The sequence below is a fragment of the Paroedura picta genome, chromosome 12 (genome assembly GCF_049243985.1).
Source record: "Paroedura picta isolate Pp20150507F chromosome 12, Ppicta_v3.0, whole genome shotgun sequence".
Lineage (NCBI taxonomy): Eukaryota > Metazoa > Chordata > Lepidosauria > Squamata > Gekkonidae > Paroedura > Paroedura picta.
In genome coordinates this window covers 44017963-44033321 of record NC_135380.1, presented here as the reverse complement: position 1 = coordinate 44033321, position 15359 = coordinate 44017963, and the positions used below count along the sequence as shown (strand labels likewise).

Below are 15359 nucleotides of genomic sequence, written 5' to 3'. Positions count from 1 at the left end.
CCCTCTCCCCCCCCCCACATGCTGCACCTACTTAGGCAGCTATGAGCAGAGAATAAGAAAAGAACAAATGGGGGGGGGGGGTGAGACTGAGGTGTGCGAAGTTAAGAAGCAACAATAGGGATCCCGCTGAACAAAGATCAAAAAAGGTGAGGCATCACTGCTCAAAGAGAGGCAGAAAGTCTTGTCAGATGGAAGGGACGGTCTTCTTACTTGTTACAGGAGATCTTCTCCTCTTGTACAGACCTAACAATCATCCACAGAGGGAGGAATCTGAGATTTCCAGTGCTGCATGATCATTCACTTGGCAACCCTTGGACATTTCAAGAGTTCGTCTGCATGCTCAACACGTCAGTCTATTTTTCGCCTTTCCTGCTCTAGTTTAGTGTGGTGGCAGACAGAACTTGACCTGGGAGACCTCAGTTCAGCCTCACCTCTGTCGTAAAGCCATGCGGTAGCTTTAAGGAAGCAGTCTCTCCATAACACCAGCCTATCTTACAGGGCTGTTGTAACCATTACAAGATAATGTGTGCAAAACATTCCAACCATCAGCTGAAGTTCTACTTCTAGATACTTACTTAACCACATAGTAGATCTCTAGGCAAATTATCTTCATGATCAAGGCACAAGTATCCAAGACACTGAGCTAGAGAGACAAAAAGTATAAACTGAGCTGCTTCTGGAATCAGATCGTACCTGGAATCTCTCTCATGCACAAATTAAACTGAGGAACAAAACCAGAAGTTTTCAGAAAGGTTCATGTCCTCTTATGGAGCGCACTGGTGGCACTCAGGAATGCTTGACTGGGGTCAGAGGAATCTGCACAAAGCTACCCTGGACTTCTAATGGTACATTATGTGTTTGTGCACAACTACTGATCCCAAAGGACTGATTTTGTTATTCTATCAAGGAACTATCCAGTCTTCATTATCATGCTGCAGATTTGTTGTGACGCTGTTTTTATTAATTGACTACTATTTACTCTCCCTCCTTATATCTGTATTCTTATGATTCTTGCTCCACAGTCTGAGGAAGTGTGCCTGCACATGAAAGCTTCCACCTTGAATAAAGTTTTGTTGGTCTTAAAGGTCACTATCCTAGCAATTCCCTGGGAGGAATGTCTCACAGTTGTATGGAGCAAGCAACATATGGGGTGGTGATAGCCTTTGATCTTTAATAGTAGCATTTTCGTTTCTCTTTGTAAAGTACACTGAATTCTAGGGGATTGATTGGCTGTATTTGGTTGTGACACAGTCTACTGATGAAACAGAACTGATTTTTGCTGTATATTCCCTGTCATGTAAGAAGATCACAGTCTGTCGAAGAGTGCTTGCGCTCGAAAGCTCACGCCTTGAATAAATCTTTGTTGGTGCCCCTGGACTCTGATCCAAATGGAAATAGTATTTTTAGAGGACAAATGGTGAATCATTTTCTCTCAGCAGTAAGAAACACACAAACACACAGCTTTACTTCCGTGGAGCACATCTTACCTCAGATGTTTCAGAGGGGGGAGGAAGGGTTCCAAAGAGCGGGTTGGTGAGGTTCTCCCAAAACTTTGGCCTGCAAGTGTAATACACAAACATTTCAACTGTTGTTGCTGTTTTCATTCTGAAGACCTGGCTCTTGCGGCAAAGGAAGTGGGAATCTGGTTGATTGGTCCCTAATCGTGGCGGGGGAAGCGCAGAAATCTCCACCAGCACCTTCCTAACCAAACTGGCCAGTGCAGGAGGAACTCTGCTCACTGGTCCATGTCAAACTGGGAACTGTGAGGAGTGGGCCCCTCCTTTGGAGCACAGATTAATTTCTTAAAATGTTAATCTCGGCTCCAAAATCTGAACAGGAGTAGCCATCATCTTCAGGATGTCTTCTTCCTCCTCAGGAAAATAAAATCATAAAAGTACTAATGCTATTGTATGAGCTCACACCCATGTCCACCTTGTTCTCAGCAGACCCCCCACAAGCCTTGTTTAAAGAAGCAGCAGACACAGGGCTACAGCTATAGAAGGCCAGAAGGGGGAAAGTGCTGTCCCCCCCCCCACACCCCCCCTAAGGGCAGCAACAGCCTGGGGAGCAACCACTTACTTGGTCCGCAGGACTAACATGGCGCTATCCCGACGGTCCTGCCACAGGGCGTGGAGGAAGGCGATTGCTGCTCGGTGCAGAAGTGGGGGGCACCAGTACCGTTCCTGCTGCTTGGAGTCTATCAGCTCCAAGACCACATGAAGGCAGCTCCACTCCCCTAAGCTGAATTCCTAAAGCAGAAGGGGGTGGAGACTGAAGCAACAAACTTCAGGTTGAAAAATGCAAGGCGATGGCAGCGATTCAGGATTAGAGCCAAGAAGTAATGAACCTGAAAGCAATGTCCTTCTCATCAAACATAGGCAAGTATGAAGAGACAATACTTTCCCCTCCATGTGCCTGGTTTTTGTTCTACTCAAGGAGGAAGGGACAGACTTGAAGGGCTTCCAGTCCCAGTTCTTCTTCTTATTGTTGTTATTATATTCGAGCTGCTCTTGAAGAACATTTATAAGCTACCAGTGGTGTGGAATGGTGCAGCCAAAACACAGACTGGAGTGGGTCACAGAAGGGTACTGTGGTCGTGTTCCACCTACCCTGGTTTCAAATTTGCTTCCAGGCCCAATTCAAGCTGCTGGTACTGGCCTTTAAAGCCCTGCATGGCATACCTTAAGGATGGCCCACTCCCTTATTAACCTACTTGACCACTACAGTCCCCTTCAGATGCCTCCATGATCTGAGGCGTTTCCAAGGCTTTACCAGAGCCGCTCATGGTAAAAAAAAGAATCCTGGAAAGTACTGATTCACTCCCCTACATGTAGGAGTTAGCACCTTTGTTTATTCCCCTTTGACAGAACTAGCCTGGAAGTTCCTAGCACTTCCTTTTGTGGTCAGAACGGGCCCTAACATCCCCTATAACAGGGGTAGTCAAACTGCGGCCCTCCAGATGTCCATGGACAACAATTCCCATGAGCCACTGCCAGCATTCACTGGCAGGGGCTCTTGGGAATTGTCGTCCATGGACATCTGGAGGGCCGCAGTTTGACTACCCCTGCCCTATAAGGAGCAGAGGGAAGCATAAAGTGAGAAGCTGGCCAGGTCTACCAATGCTCCATCTAGGGATCTGCAGAGCAAAAAAAGTGGGTGAAAACCATGTTGCTTTGAAGCAAGCAACACCAGAATATGAAGTTGCCAAGACCCCCTCCGATTGGACAGGGCCCAAGTCATTTACACAGCCTCACTGTGGAGGCAAGTGAGCTAAACCCATCCCACCAGCAAGGAAGGAGAATTCAAGACACTGTTGGGCTGCAAAACACCGCCCATTGGAGTCAAGCTGCCTTCTCACTCAAAGCACGCAGAGGCGGAAAGTGCGGTCAGGGGGCAGCTGATCCGTGATGACCCAGGAGACTGCTTTCAAAGCAACAGAGAGGTTTTGCCATTGCTTGTGTCTGCATCACGACCCTGGACTTGCTTGATGGCCTCCCACCCAGGTACCCACCTAGGCCAACATCTGAGATATGAACCAGCTTTGAGATCTGTCAAGATCAGGCTGGACTCGGCTATCCAGGTCAGGACAAACACCACGAGTATGTGAAGTATTTAAAATACTATGGATTGGACCACTTAATAAGCCAGGGAGGAACGGCATGCCAAAGGCTTTTTGTGGATTGGCTGCTTAGGTTTTCCAATGAGTTCAAAAGAAGGGGGTCAGCCGTCTATTTATGAAACTGGTTGTGGTAAGTGGCTTATAAGTTAGAGCCAGTGGGAGATTTCCCCCCCAAAATCAAGACACCCCGATCTTAAGACTAAAAATTTTAATCAACAGATTTTTGAAATCCGTCCCCAAATTCATAGTAAATCTTTAAGACCAACAAGGATTTATTCAAGGTCTGAGCTTTCAAGTGCAGGCACTCTACTTCAGGCCCACTTGAATCACTGGCATTCTTCAAGCAAAGGTTGGATACACACTTTTCTTGGATGCTTTTTAGCAGGGGGTTGGACTAGATGGCCCCTTCCAACTCTATGATTCTATGATTCTATGAATCTGTTTTATTAATAGTTCTTTATAATGCACTATAGTTGAGCCTCTTGTGGCGCAGAGTGGTAAGGCAGCGATATGCTGTCTGAAGCTGTCTGCCCATGAGGTTGGGAGTTCAATCCCAGCAGCCGGCTCAAGGTCGACTCAGCCTTCCATCCTTCCGAGGTCGGTAAAATGAGTACCCAGCTTGCTGGGGGGTAAACGGTAATGACTGGTGAAGGCACTGGCAAACCACCCCGTATTGAGTCTGCCAAGAAAACGCTGGAGGGCGTCACCCCAAGTGTCAGACATGACTCGGTGCTTGCACAGGGGATACCTTTACCTTTACCTTTATAATGCACTATTATTATTCCTATTGTTATAAGTAATATTACCACTATATAAGTGGTGTTTAAGCCCCCACCGGATGTGTCCATACAGGAGCTTACCTTGGACCCCTCACTTGCGTCTTTCACCTCCAGGTTGAGAAACAGCTCGATGAGGCCCGGCTGCGTTTCTACAGCAACCGTCAAGAATTCCAGGATCATGACCTTAATGCGCATGTCCTCGATTTTGCTCTGGAGACGTGTCAGGAAGGCATCACGAATGGCAGCAGCATCACCGCCAAGGCAGGCATAGACAGACATTGGAGCCACCTGGAATCAGGGAAAGACAGCCTGTACCCACTGCTTACGATGACACTGCTTAGTGGAATTATTACTTTTAGACCTCAAGTCACTGAACATGCTTACCCTCCCGGCAACTAGGGCTACCCAGAGTGCCTGACCCAGCAGCTGTGGGATGGCTCCCCCTCGCAAAGGGCGCCAGGTAGGTGGTAGGGAGGGGTTGTCCCGATCTGAGTCTTTGTCTTCTGCCTCCCCTCCAGGCGCTAGTGCGGGGTCCGTCTCCAGAGTCGGGCTCCTTCAGCTGCCACCCTGCTGGTCAGGTCTTCCTCCCTTCTCCTTCTTCTACTCTTTCTCCCCTCCTCTGGCCTTCCTTTCCTCAGTCTCTCCTTCCCTTCTCCGTTCTACTGTCCGTTCTCTCTCATCCGCCTCTGTCTTCTGCTCTCCTCTCCCCTCTCAGCGTCTGACCCCCAGCCTCCTTCATCCCTTTTATGCCTCCCCAACTCCCATAGCCCCTTCTCTTCGTCCCCGCCCCAAGAGTGCTAAAAAAACCTTGGCCATGGCCTCAGCTTACCATCGCTTTCCCTTTCCTCTTCCCACAACAAACCCCCTGTGAGGTGGGTGAAGCTGAGAGAGCCTGGATATCACAGCTCAGACATAACAGCTTTATCAGTGCTGTGGGGAGCCCAAGGTCACCCAGCTGGCTGCTTGTGAGGGAGCAGGGAATCAAACCCGGCTCGCCAGATTAGAAGTCCGCGCTCCTCACCACTACACCAAACTGGCTCTAGGTTGGCCACTAAGACAGGAGTAATTTCCACCAGTTCCCCCTTCCTGCTCCAGACCTGTAGTCTGCCTCTCAAGCTATCCTGGAAGGTCCCCTGCTTCCTAGCAGCGGGGGGATCCTGTTCCAGAGAAAGAAGTGCCTTTATGTTAGTGAAAAATGTAGTCTGGGTGGAACTCAAGGTAAAGGACACGAAGAAAAGATTCAGACAGAGAACATGGCAGCTTCTGAGTGGGGTGATACGGACCAGATGGTCACTTAACCTGAGATTGTTTAAGGCCAATACTGAGTACCACCACCTTTTTGAGCGGCTCTCCACCCTCTTGGTGCAGCACTTGAAGGACTCCATGGGTCCCTGTGTGCCAACACACACATGAGGCAGCCTTCTGCTTGTGCTGCCTCCACTTAGGGTGGCCCATCAGGCATCAACCAGAGAACCCAGCATTTTCCATTGTGGCTCTAGCTCTGTGGAAGGGGCTCCCTAGAGAGAGGAAGCCCCCTCCCTGGAGATCTGCAGCAGGTGCTGCAAGGCCTGCTTGTTTGCCAAAACTTTTGAGGCCGTCCAAATGGGGAGGGATCCAAGGTTTGCAACTTTATTTTGGGCTTTAACTGAATACTTTTAAAATTATTATTGCAAGCTGTCTTGAACCACAAGGAAAGTTGGGCTATAAATGTTTTAATCATTTAACCTGATATATGAGTCATGCTCCCCTTTTTAAACAAAGAAGCACCAACTTTTAATACCAAGGTCCTAGCCCATTATAAGGCTTTACAGCAGGGGTAGTCAAACTGCGGCCCTCCAGATGTCCATGGACTACAATTCCCAGGAGCCCCTGCCAGCATTCGCTGGCAGGGGCTCCTGGGAATTGTAGTCCATGGACATCTGGAGGGCTGCAGTTTGACTACCCCTGCTTTACAGGTTCAAAGTTGGCATGTTCGGACGAGACAAACAGGCTGCCAACCACTCCGGATCAATGAGAGCTCGGTGACCTTCCAGGGGAAATATCTGGAAGAGAAAACGGAGCCCCTGTATCTCCCAGCAGAAGCCAGAGAGCTCACAAGATCTTCCCTTCGTGTGATCGGGAAATAAGACAAGACGCAAACAGTTCTGAGGATACAAAACCAAGCCTTACCGTAGCCAGTCGCTTCAGGAGCTGGATGGCGAGGCGTGGCAAGGCAGGGTCATGCTTGTGGTAGATGTACTTGGCCAGGACGGCAATCAGATTGTTCCTGTGGGCACCTGGCGAGGGCCAGGGTTGGAAATACAAAACACAGAAAGCTGATGCACCCCAGAGAGAGGAAGATGTCAAAAAAAATGACCTCCCTTGGCAGACAAGCTAAACTAGCAAGTTACATGTGGGTGGCTGATGTTTAAACATCAATCATAGTGCTAGGGGCTGTACGGCAGAAAGGCACCTACCATGCTGAGTCAGGGCATGCTCTAGAGGAGACACCACGTTTGAGGGCGGTTTCAACCGGATGACATTGTTGGTGACTGAGAAGGCCAGCTTCACTGTCTGGATCAGCAACTGCCCCTGTCCCTGCGATTCATCACTGTAGGGTCAAGCAAAAACAGCACCAGACATGGTTATTCGCCATTCACCAGACAAGCTAGATGACACAGGCAGCCAAAAAGCTGGTTTCTCAGCTCAGACCATGATATAAAATATACTCACCTCACTTTTTGCTGCTCTTGTTCCCTGTTAGAGTGGCCAGGTTTCAGTGACCGCAGCAGGCATGCATCTGTCCTAGCTGTCCTGGACTCCTCCCCCCTTGACTTCCTGGACAGTAGCCCATACCTCTTTCAGCTGCCCATCGCCCTTCAACAGCGCACAACCATCACCTCTCCTAGGTACTTTTGCCCGACACTTCCTTCTGCTCCTTTTCAAATCCCTGTGCATGGCATGAATACCCCTTTCCTTACAGGAGATGGACTGCAAATGGTTTGGTTCCCTCAGCAGCTGAACACTGATTCTGTGAAGGTTCAAGGGGGTGGCAGGTGGCAGTGCATGAACGAGAGGGTGATGAGTGTCCTGCACAGTGCAGGGGTTAGACTAGATGACCCAGGAGGTCCCATCCAACTCTGTTATTCTAGGATTCTATGACTCCTTGCAGCAGCTTCACATGCAATACAGGTGCAAAGGAACATGAACCTCAAGGAGGCTTTCCTCCCTAATAATCGTGCAGAGTTCACTCAGCCCTCTGAGCTCAGGTCTCCAGTCATGGCTATAAATTCAGGCATGCATGAATTATTTTCTGCTGGCGCTCAGAAAGCAGGGTATTGCATTCCAACTGGCATTCTATAAGCATGGCCAAAGAACGACAGAATGAACAGCAATGCAGGGATGGCAAAGAGCCTGCCCCTCTTTTGACTACCAGCAGCACTTATCGAAGTGATTCCTGAGCGTGTACGAAACTCCCAAATGTTTGCCAATAAAAGGCTATAGCCAGAGAAACAATGTCCTTTAAAGAAAGGGAAAGGAAACGGGGGTGATGTGCAGTGGCAGATCCATGTGGATCCTTGCAGATGCTGTATGGGGCTTCTGGTCCCTTCATGAGCACAAAGGGGACCATAGAATCCACTGCTATGAGAAAAACAGAAAAGTCCGCAAGAATGCCGAAGAACCACAGCACTGAGAAGAAGTCCTCCTGTGGGTTCACCTCCATCATGTTTGTTCCCATCTCAGCACACCATTTTATACTGCTGCTCAACAGGATACCAATCTGAATTGAATCTCCCCCACACACACGTGAGATTGCAGTCGGTTTCTCCCAATAAGCAGACTTTGTTGGAAGAAAAATCTCTTTATTGAAAGTATAATGAAGCAGGCATCTCTGAATCCTTGCTAAGACTAACGCACCTTGGGACAGCCCCTCTATCCTCTCCCCTAGCACTCCCTCTGAGCTCAGCTTTAGGCACAAAACCCTACAAAGTTCATTCTTTTATTGCCTTCCCTGAAAATGAAAGATAGAAACAGCATCACTTCTGGCCCCAAAGTTGGGGAGATAACTGTTCTCAAACAGCTAACGGATTTATGGCTCATTCCACTCACTTGAACCCTCCGTGGACCCTACATTACTAAAAGCCAACATGCCAAGCAATATGGGATTACAAGTGCCTATTATAACTACTTAACTGCATAAAGAATTAATACATACATATAAATGCAAAAACATGGCAAAAACCTGTGGTTGCATGATTCTGACCACACACCCCATTCCACCAAGCAACAGGCAACTCACCTGCTGGACTGCGTGGCCATCACCATATCAATGGTGTCCACGCCAATCCCCATGATGTTGATGATTGCCTGTCCTGCTTCAGTGTTGGCCAGGCTGAAGATGCAAAGGGACTGCAAGCTGGGGGCACTGCTGCAAATCAAGAACATGTCTGTCAGCTTGAGGCGGGGGCAGAAGGCCTCCTTGGAGGGAGGGCAGATCCTGGCTGAAGCAGTCCATTCCCTCCGCCCAGGTCTGGGCACTGTGCCTGGTGGGAGGGGGCTCCTCTTTTCTTCCTCCTTCATCTGCAGCCCTAAAAGGGTTAAGCCCAACCACCACTTCCTCGATAGCCAAGCAAGATGGGGAGGGAAGGAGGCTTGGCCATTGATGGGCCAAATAGACCGGGGAAGGGAGCTGGCAGTCAGAGGTTCCTGGGGAGGTTTCCCACAAGTAAATTGTGGGGGGGGGGGGGGGGTGAATCAACCGCAGACCCCCTATATACCCGCCAGGGACCCCTGGGAGTGTCTGGACCCCCGGTTGGGAATGACTGGCCTATGTTATGAGAAAAGGCCCCTTGCTTTCCATACAACAGGCTGATGGACAACACTGGGCGCCCAGATGGTTCAAGTATATTTACTTAATTACACCACCCAAGGATCCCAGCACTGAGGACTTAAGCCTGCTGAAACATATCGCTATATGTTGCTACTTAATGTGACTGAATGATATGGTTAAATATGGTTAAATTTGAATATGTGAACAACTAAATACTCTAAAAACCATTATACTTACAAATGAATACCAGATAGCTAAAATACAGATATGTTGTGATATAGTTAGGATGCAAACTGCTAAATCTTGCCAAACTTCTGGGGCATTTCCACACACTGAAATAAACAGCATTACGCCAGTGATATGGCATAGCGCTAACAATTATCGCCGCGCCTCTGGCCATTCCGCACCTTCTGGCTCTCTCGCTTTCGTCTGCCGCCTTCTCACACTCCTTACACTCCACATGCCTGCTTGAAATGGCGGAAGAGAGCAATGCGCTTTACACATGACTTTCTTCCGCCTGTCAATGAAGCCAGGCAGCCAATCCCCTTTCGCAATGTTTTAAAGAGCCCACAATGCCTGCTTTTTTTTTAAAGTAAAACTTCTCCATTGAAACACCTATGCATCTAATCATAGATGCATAGTGCTTTTTATAATGTCATCCCTTATGGAATCACATCTGGAATCTTTAAAAAAATCTCATTCCTGATTTTTTTTGGGGGGGGGGACTTTAGAAAGGCATACTTTGTGTGACAACTTTGGGTAAAAATTCTTTTGGGCTTTGCCTGCACAATTGAACGCCTTATCGTTGCTCCAGGCAGTTTGCTCTAAAAAAAAAAAACATTCCCAGGAAAAGGGAGAGGGAGGCAGGTGCGAGAGTGAAATATTGGATGTAGAGGTTAGCACCTCCACACATTTATTTAGCATGTGGCCTGCTGGTTGCTCTCCTGTAGCTCATGCTTTTTAGGTTGGGGAATCCACTTTATGCGATTCCCCAACTACCGATATAAAATGGTAGATGTTGCTTGAGGTTTGCTGGATAGACATGGGAGGTTGGCAATGTTGTGCAAAACACCAAAAATATGGCATCTTCATAAGGTGAGCATTTCACTATATTTATTGGGTTTGGAATGGCCGAAAGAATATGAAATGGCTCAACTTATAATTCAGGGGTGCCCAAACTGGCTCTCCAGATGTCCATGGACTACAATTCCCAGAAGTCAGCTCCCTTCAGGGACACAAACTTAGCACTCTGGACATGTTTCCCATCCTTGGGAGCGTGAGATATCTCTGAGCCCAGGGATTCAGACAAAACAGGCAGCACAAGGTCCAGGCCACCTGCACCCTTCCTGGGAAACCCCTTCAGGGTTAGTTTCCCAGCCAGGGCAAGGAACGCTGGGAGAGTGGACAAGGCTTTAGCAAAGATGACTCGAACCTGCCCGTGAGGAAGACCTAACCCTGAGACCCACAAGAGCCCCCCAGGCTACCATAGGAATAAAGCCAAAATCCCAAACCAAAATATGGCAGGATCAGACCTGATTCTGACAACAGCTAGAAATTCAACTCCACTTCAGGAAATGGCTATGCAGGAAGCTTTGTGCTTCTTTGGATGTGAATCAGTGGGAGTATAAACATTTACTGTACCTGCTATGAGGATCCATTTCAGGGCACAGGTTCAAGATAGCATGGATCAACTGCAGAATAAGGCATCCTGAAAAACAGGGAAAGAGACAGGAGGAATGACACTTAAAAACCAGTGGAAGAACAGTTTAATCCTAGAAATAAATAAAAATAAATATCGCTACAGATGTTAATTTTCCACTCCTAAGCATTTCCCCCCTACTCTAATAAAGCTGGTTACGCTTTGTATCGTATCTCTGCACCCCAACTATTCTTCTGCAACACCCCTCCCACCTTCTGACTGGGATATTCAGTCCTATTGTAATTCCATCAGACAACAGGAGGATTGACTATCGAAAATGTAGGCACAAAAAATCTCTTAAGGTGTTACTAGACTTGAATTCGGCTCTTCTACTACAGACCAACATGGCTCCCCTCTGGAATGCTCACCTAGTAAGTTGTACTTCTAAAACAGATGGCCAAACGGAGGTTCACCAGATGTCCATGGACTACAATCCCCATGAGACCCTGCCAGCATGGACATCTGGATGACCACCATTTGGCCATCCCTGTTCTAGCATATACAAGGATATCCCAGACAGGAATGGGCCCCACCTCCCTTACACCCCCAAGCTTCTTCAGCCCCATTGGGACCTTTACACAAAGCACAATCTGTCTTCATCACCCAAATAGTCACAGGGAGGGTGAACTAGTCTTACCGGAACAACAGGTCTGTGGTTTAGCCCAATCGTAATCCCAAATGGTAGCCCCAAATGGCCTGACTTGATGAGGTACCAGTGCCAGTCCCGCTGCCACCCAAGAACTGAATAAGGGAAAGTATAAACCAGACAAAGATGCTGAGAGCTTCTGGCAGCCAAGTCTCGGGTCCCTTGGAGAAGCCCTACTTACCGATTCGTTCTCTCACTCCATGGGAGTTATAGCGCCATTTGTGGTAGTTTGGCAACATCTCCTTCAAGACAAACACGATGCAAGGCACGAGCCCCTGGCTTTGGGTACTGCCAAGTTGCCCCTAGAGAAAGCAGTCAGACCAAATCATCTTTTGCAACGGGAGATAGCAACACACTAAACAAGGAAACCCTGATGCAGCAAGAATTGGGGGTAGGGGTGATGCCTGAAGCACAATGCACTAAGTCCATACAACTGCTTCCCTTCAGCATTATGGGATTCCCTCTCCCCAAAGCACTTACCCGGACAAGCGTCATGACTAAATTCAGGAAGGACACCGTCACGCCATATTCACCTTGAGGCTGCTCAATGCTCATTAACAAGTTACCATATCCCCCTGCATTCATGCCTTCTGCACTGTGGAAAGCAGAAGGGGGGGGGGACATGAGACCCATAAGACACATAACTCTTCAGCAATATGAATAAAACATACCCCAAAAGCAAAAACAATTAGTCACACAGATTTTAAAGAGGCCTACATTTCACAGTGATGGATCACATTTCCCCCCAATTTTTCTGCATGGAAAAGGCTACCACAGGCCAGTTTACCAGGACCAATCTGCTGTCAGACAAGCATTCTGCCCTCTAATTTCACATTCCTATTTATGTTCATCAGTGCAATCAATGTGTAAAGCTTTTATGCATGTTTCAGCTCACCGTGATATCCTCGGTGAACTGGAGTCTGCCCACCTCCCCAGCAAGCTGTGAATTCAAAGCTGGGACTTACTAAAGTAAGTGGGTAGGAAAAGTCTGGCTAGGATTTCAGAAATCCAAGTAAGCCTAACCCAGTACTTCTCGGGAAGGGGGGCTATAAAGGGGGAAGGCGCAGCAAGGCAAGCCCATGAGCACAATCCCTGATCTATTTGTGACACCTGTATAGGCACCAATGAGATTTCTCAATTAATGTGGTTCTGACTGGGGCATTCAGACTGCTTGAAATCTCATAAGATGAACAAGTTCGACTTCAAGGCAAGGCAGAGAAAACTACCCCAGTTCTACTCACCCTGCTAGGGTTGGGTTGGGCACTTCGGCACCCGAAACAGCCGGTCTCTCCCGGTGCAGCGAGTGCCGTGCCACGGGGTGGAGGGGAGGGGAGGGCATCAGCGGGCACAAACACGCAGGTATGGAACTCCACTCCTGCATGTGTGTCCCGCTGGCACACTGAAGCCCGCACTTCCCTCCCCCACTCACTGCGCCAGGAGAGACCAGCCGCTTTGGGCGCCAAAGTGCCCAACCCTACAGTCCCTGCCTCCTTGAAAGAGCACAAGGACATGAAGAGTACGTAACATTAATTAGGACAGCTGCAGGAGCAGTTCTGTGAAAGGGATTCGTTGTCAGGATTACAGCAGTACATGAAGCACTCTGCGTAGTCTGAAGTGCTGTATCAAGGCCAGGTTAGCCTCCCATGTTTCATCCCACATATCCAATTTGTGTTTAAGTAATGGACAAAGGAAGCAAAGCGTTACCGAAGAGTCAAATTACCTGATCATGTGACTCAAACTAGAAACCGGATTAGCAACGAATGGTAAAAATCCCGTATGGTGAAGATCAGTCCAAACCTGAAAAGGAAGACCAGCAGTGCCTTTTTGATGTTTGCTCCAAACAGGGTATTTATTTATTGATCACATGGTGTGTAGCACAGCCAGCAGACCCAAAGGCTGTCTGGCAGCCAGGAACCAGAAATTCGGAGGAGATTTGCTCTTGCCTGCCTCTGCGTCATGACCTCTAGTGTTCCTTGGAGAAACTCTACCCGACTCCTCGGAGGTCTTCCAGCCAAACACCAGCCAGGGTCAGTCTTGCTTAGCTTTCGAGATGTGATGGGCTTGGGCTTGCCTGGGCTGCAGCCCTTGAATCTGAAACCTCAGCTAGAACTGCCAGATTCTGTGCAGTCTGCAGAGGCACAGCACTGGCTGAGTGACAGATGCCTGTTGGTTTGACTATATAACTCTTAATGAACGACTGGGTATGCTTATTCTTGTAACCACTCTTGTTCATGTCTGCTTTATTCAGCTGGTCTATGACCATGATTAATGACTGACTGGCAAAGGAGATCGCTCCAGTGTGAAGTTTTAGCTGATTACCCCAATAAGCAAACTCCATTTAAGGTTTAAGTTTCTTTACTGAAAAATGATGAGCTACTCCTGCAAGAACTATGCCAAGTCTAAGGAAAAGATGGCCTCTGGGCAGTTTTTGCCTTCAGTACCCACCAGCCCCCCTTAGCCCAATTTAGGCTGAAGAGCCCAGAACTGTAAGATCAAAGACACAACTATCCAAGAACAAGAGAGAGAAGGCACGTTACTGAACAGAGAGCAAATGGCAAGCACTATAATGCACACTCTGAAGCAGTCTAACATTCTAACTCCTAACCTAGGAAAAAAGCAATAAACCTGAAAGAAAATAGAAACCCTATTTAGTGGGCAAAGAAATAAAAATGGCAAAAGCAAACAGGTTTTGACATCCAGTAATAGAGAAATTAAGCAATATTCCCTCACCTTTGCAGGCATCCGGGAAGCCAGGACTGTTAAGCAGTTCACGCAAGAAGCTATAACATCCACTGGGGGAGAAACCACAGTAGTTAACCTGGAAAAGAGAGAAAGTACTGTACAAAATGCCAAAACTTATTCCTATGATTTGAATAACGTTTCAGAACTCATTTTGTACTAGTTTTTTGTCCTGCCCTTCCTCTGATTCTCCCCTACTCGTTTTATCCTCACAAAACACCCCTGTGTGGCAGATTAGGTTAAAATCACCTCTCTGAGCCTATACTTCCCAGCTTTTCTGACTGATATTCTAACCATTACGGCCCACTGTCCCATCAGAATTTTACCCCTATTAAATTAAACAAGTCTGTTGATGATTCTGACCTCATCTTGAGCTGTCATGGCTACTCAGCTGACTGACCTTTGTAGCAGCATGTAGATCCTCGATGTGATTGGCAGGAGGCAATCCGCAATAGACACATCTGTGCTGATGACTTTGTGAACCAGGTCGATGATTGGCTTCACCCGCTGGCAATGCTGAATTACATCTGAGGAAGGAAACGAGGTTATCACGAAAACATTAAGAAAAGGTCAGGCAAGGAAAGGGAGGGGAGGGACTTATACTCCATGCATAAAACTGACCGACCGACCACACCTCGCCAATAACATACAGCAATGAGAGGAAGGAGAAAGAAGGATGGGCACCAGAGGTCATAGCCTGAGCATCTGACACCAGTTCAAAAGGATCTTAGCAGTCACAGGATAAGAGGATGGATTCAATTATGGATTTTAAAAAATCAGATAAAGGGCACAAAGCAAAGCAGGAATCAATGGACAGTTCTCACAATGGAGGGAAGTAAGCAGTGGGGTCCCACAAGGATCACTATTGGGGCTGGTACTATTTAATTTATTGATAAGTGGTCTGGAATTCAGAGTGAGTAGTGCAGTAGCCAAGTTTGCAGATCAGACAAAATTATTCAGGATGGTGAAAACCAGGCTGACTGCAAAGAGCTCCAAGAGGACCTCCACAAACTGGGTGAACGGGCAATAATAGGACAAATGAAGTTCAACGTTGCTAAGTGTGAAGC

At 47.8% G+C, this 15359-nt stretch overlaps 1 protein-coding gene across 3 annotated transcripts in view; it reads right to left on the bottom strand.

Annotated features, from left to right (window-relative positions):
- NUP188 (nucleoporin 188) overlaps positions 1 to 15359 on the bottom strand; it is a 55066-nt gene that overhangs the window by 20104 nt on the left and 19603 nt on the right. For 2 of the 3 annotated variants that reach the window (XM_077306544.1, XM_077306542.1), the window contains exons 17-29: positions 14693 to 14819; positions 14284 to 14371; positions 13274 to 13350; positions 12034 to 12148; positions 11735 to 11855; positions 10850 to 10916; positions 8678 to 8806; positions 6855 to 6988; positions 6568 to 6674; positions 4480 to 4686; positions 2080 to 2249; positions 1488 to 1557; positions 576 to 643 (exon numbers count right to left, since the gene is read on the bottom strand). In XM_077306544.1, the coding sequence (XP_077162659.1) occupies positions 576 to 643; positions 1488 to 1557; positions 2080 to 2249; positions 4480 to 4686; positions 6568 to 6674; positions 6855 to 6988; positions 8678 to 8806; positions 10850 to 10916; positions 11735 to 11855; positions 12034 to 12148; positions 13274 to 13350; positions 14284 to 14371; positions 14693 to 14819 (1480 nt within the window). The remainder of the gene's footprint in view (positions 1 to 575; positions 644 to 1487; positions 1558 to 2079; positions 2250 to 4479; positions 4687 to 6567; positions 6675 to 6854; positions 6989 to 8677; positions 8807 to 10849; positions 10917 to 11734; positions 11856 to 12033; positions 12149 to 13273; positions 13351 to 14283; positions 14372 to 14692; positions 14820 to 15359) is intronic. The other variant, XM_077306543.1, reaches the window with a different exon arrangement.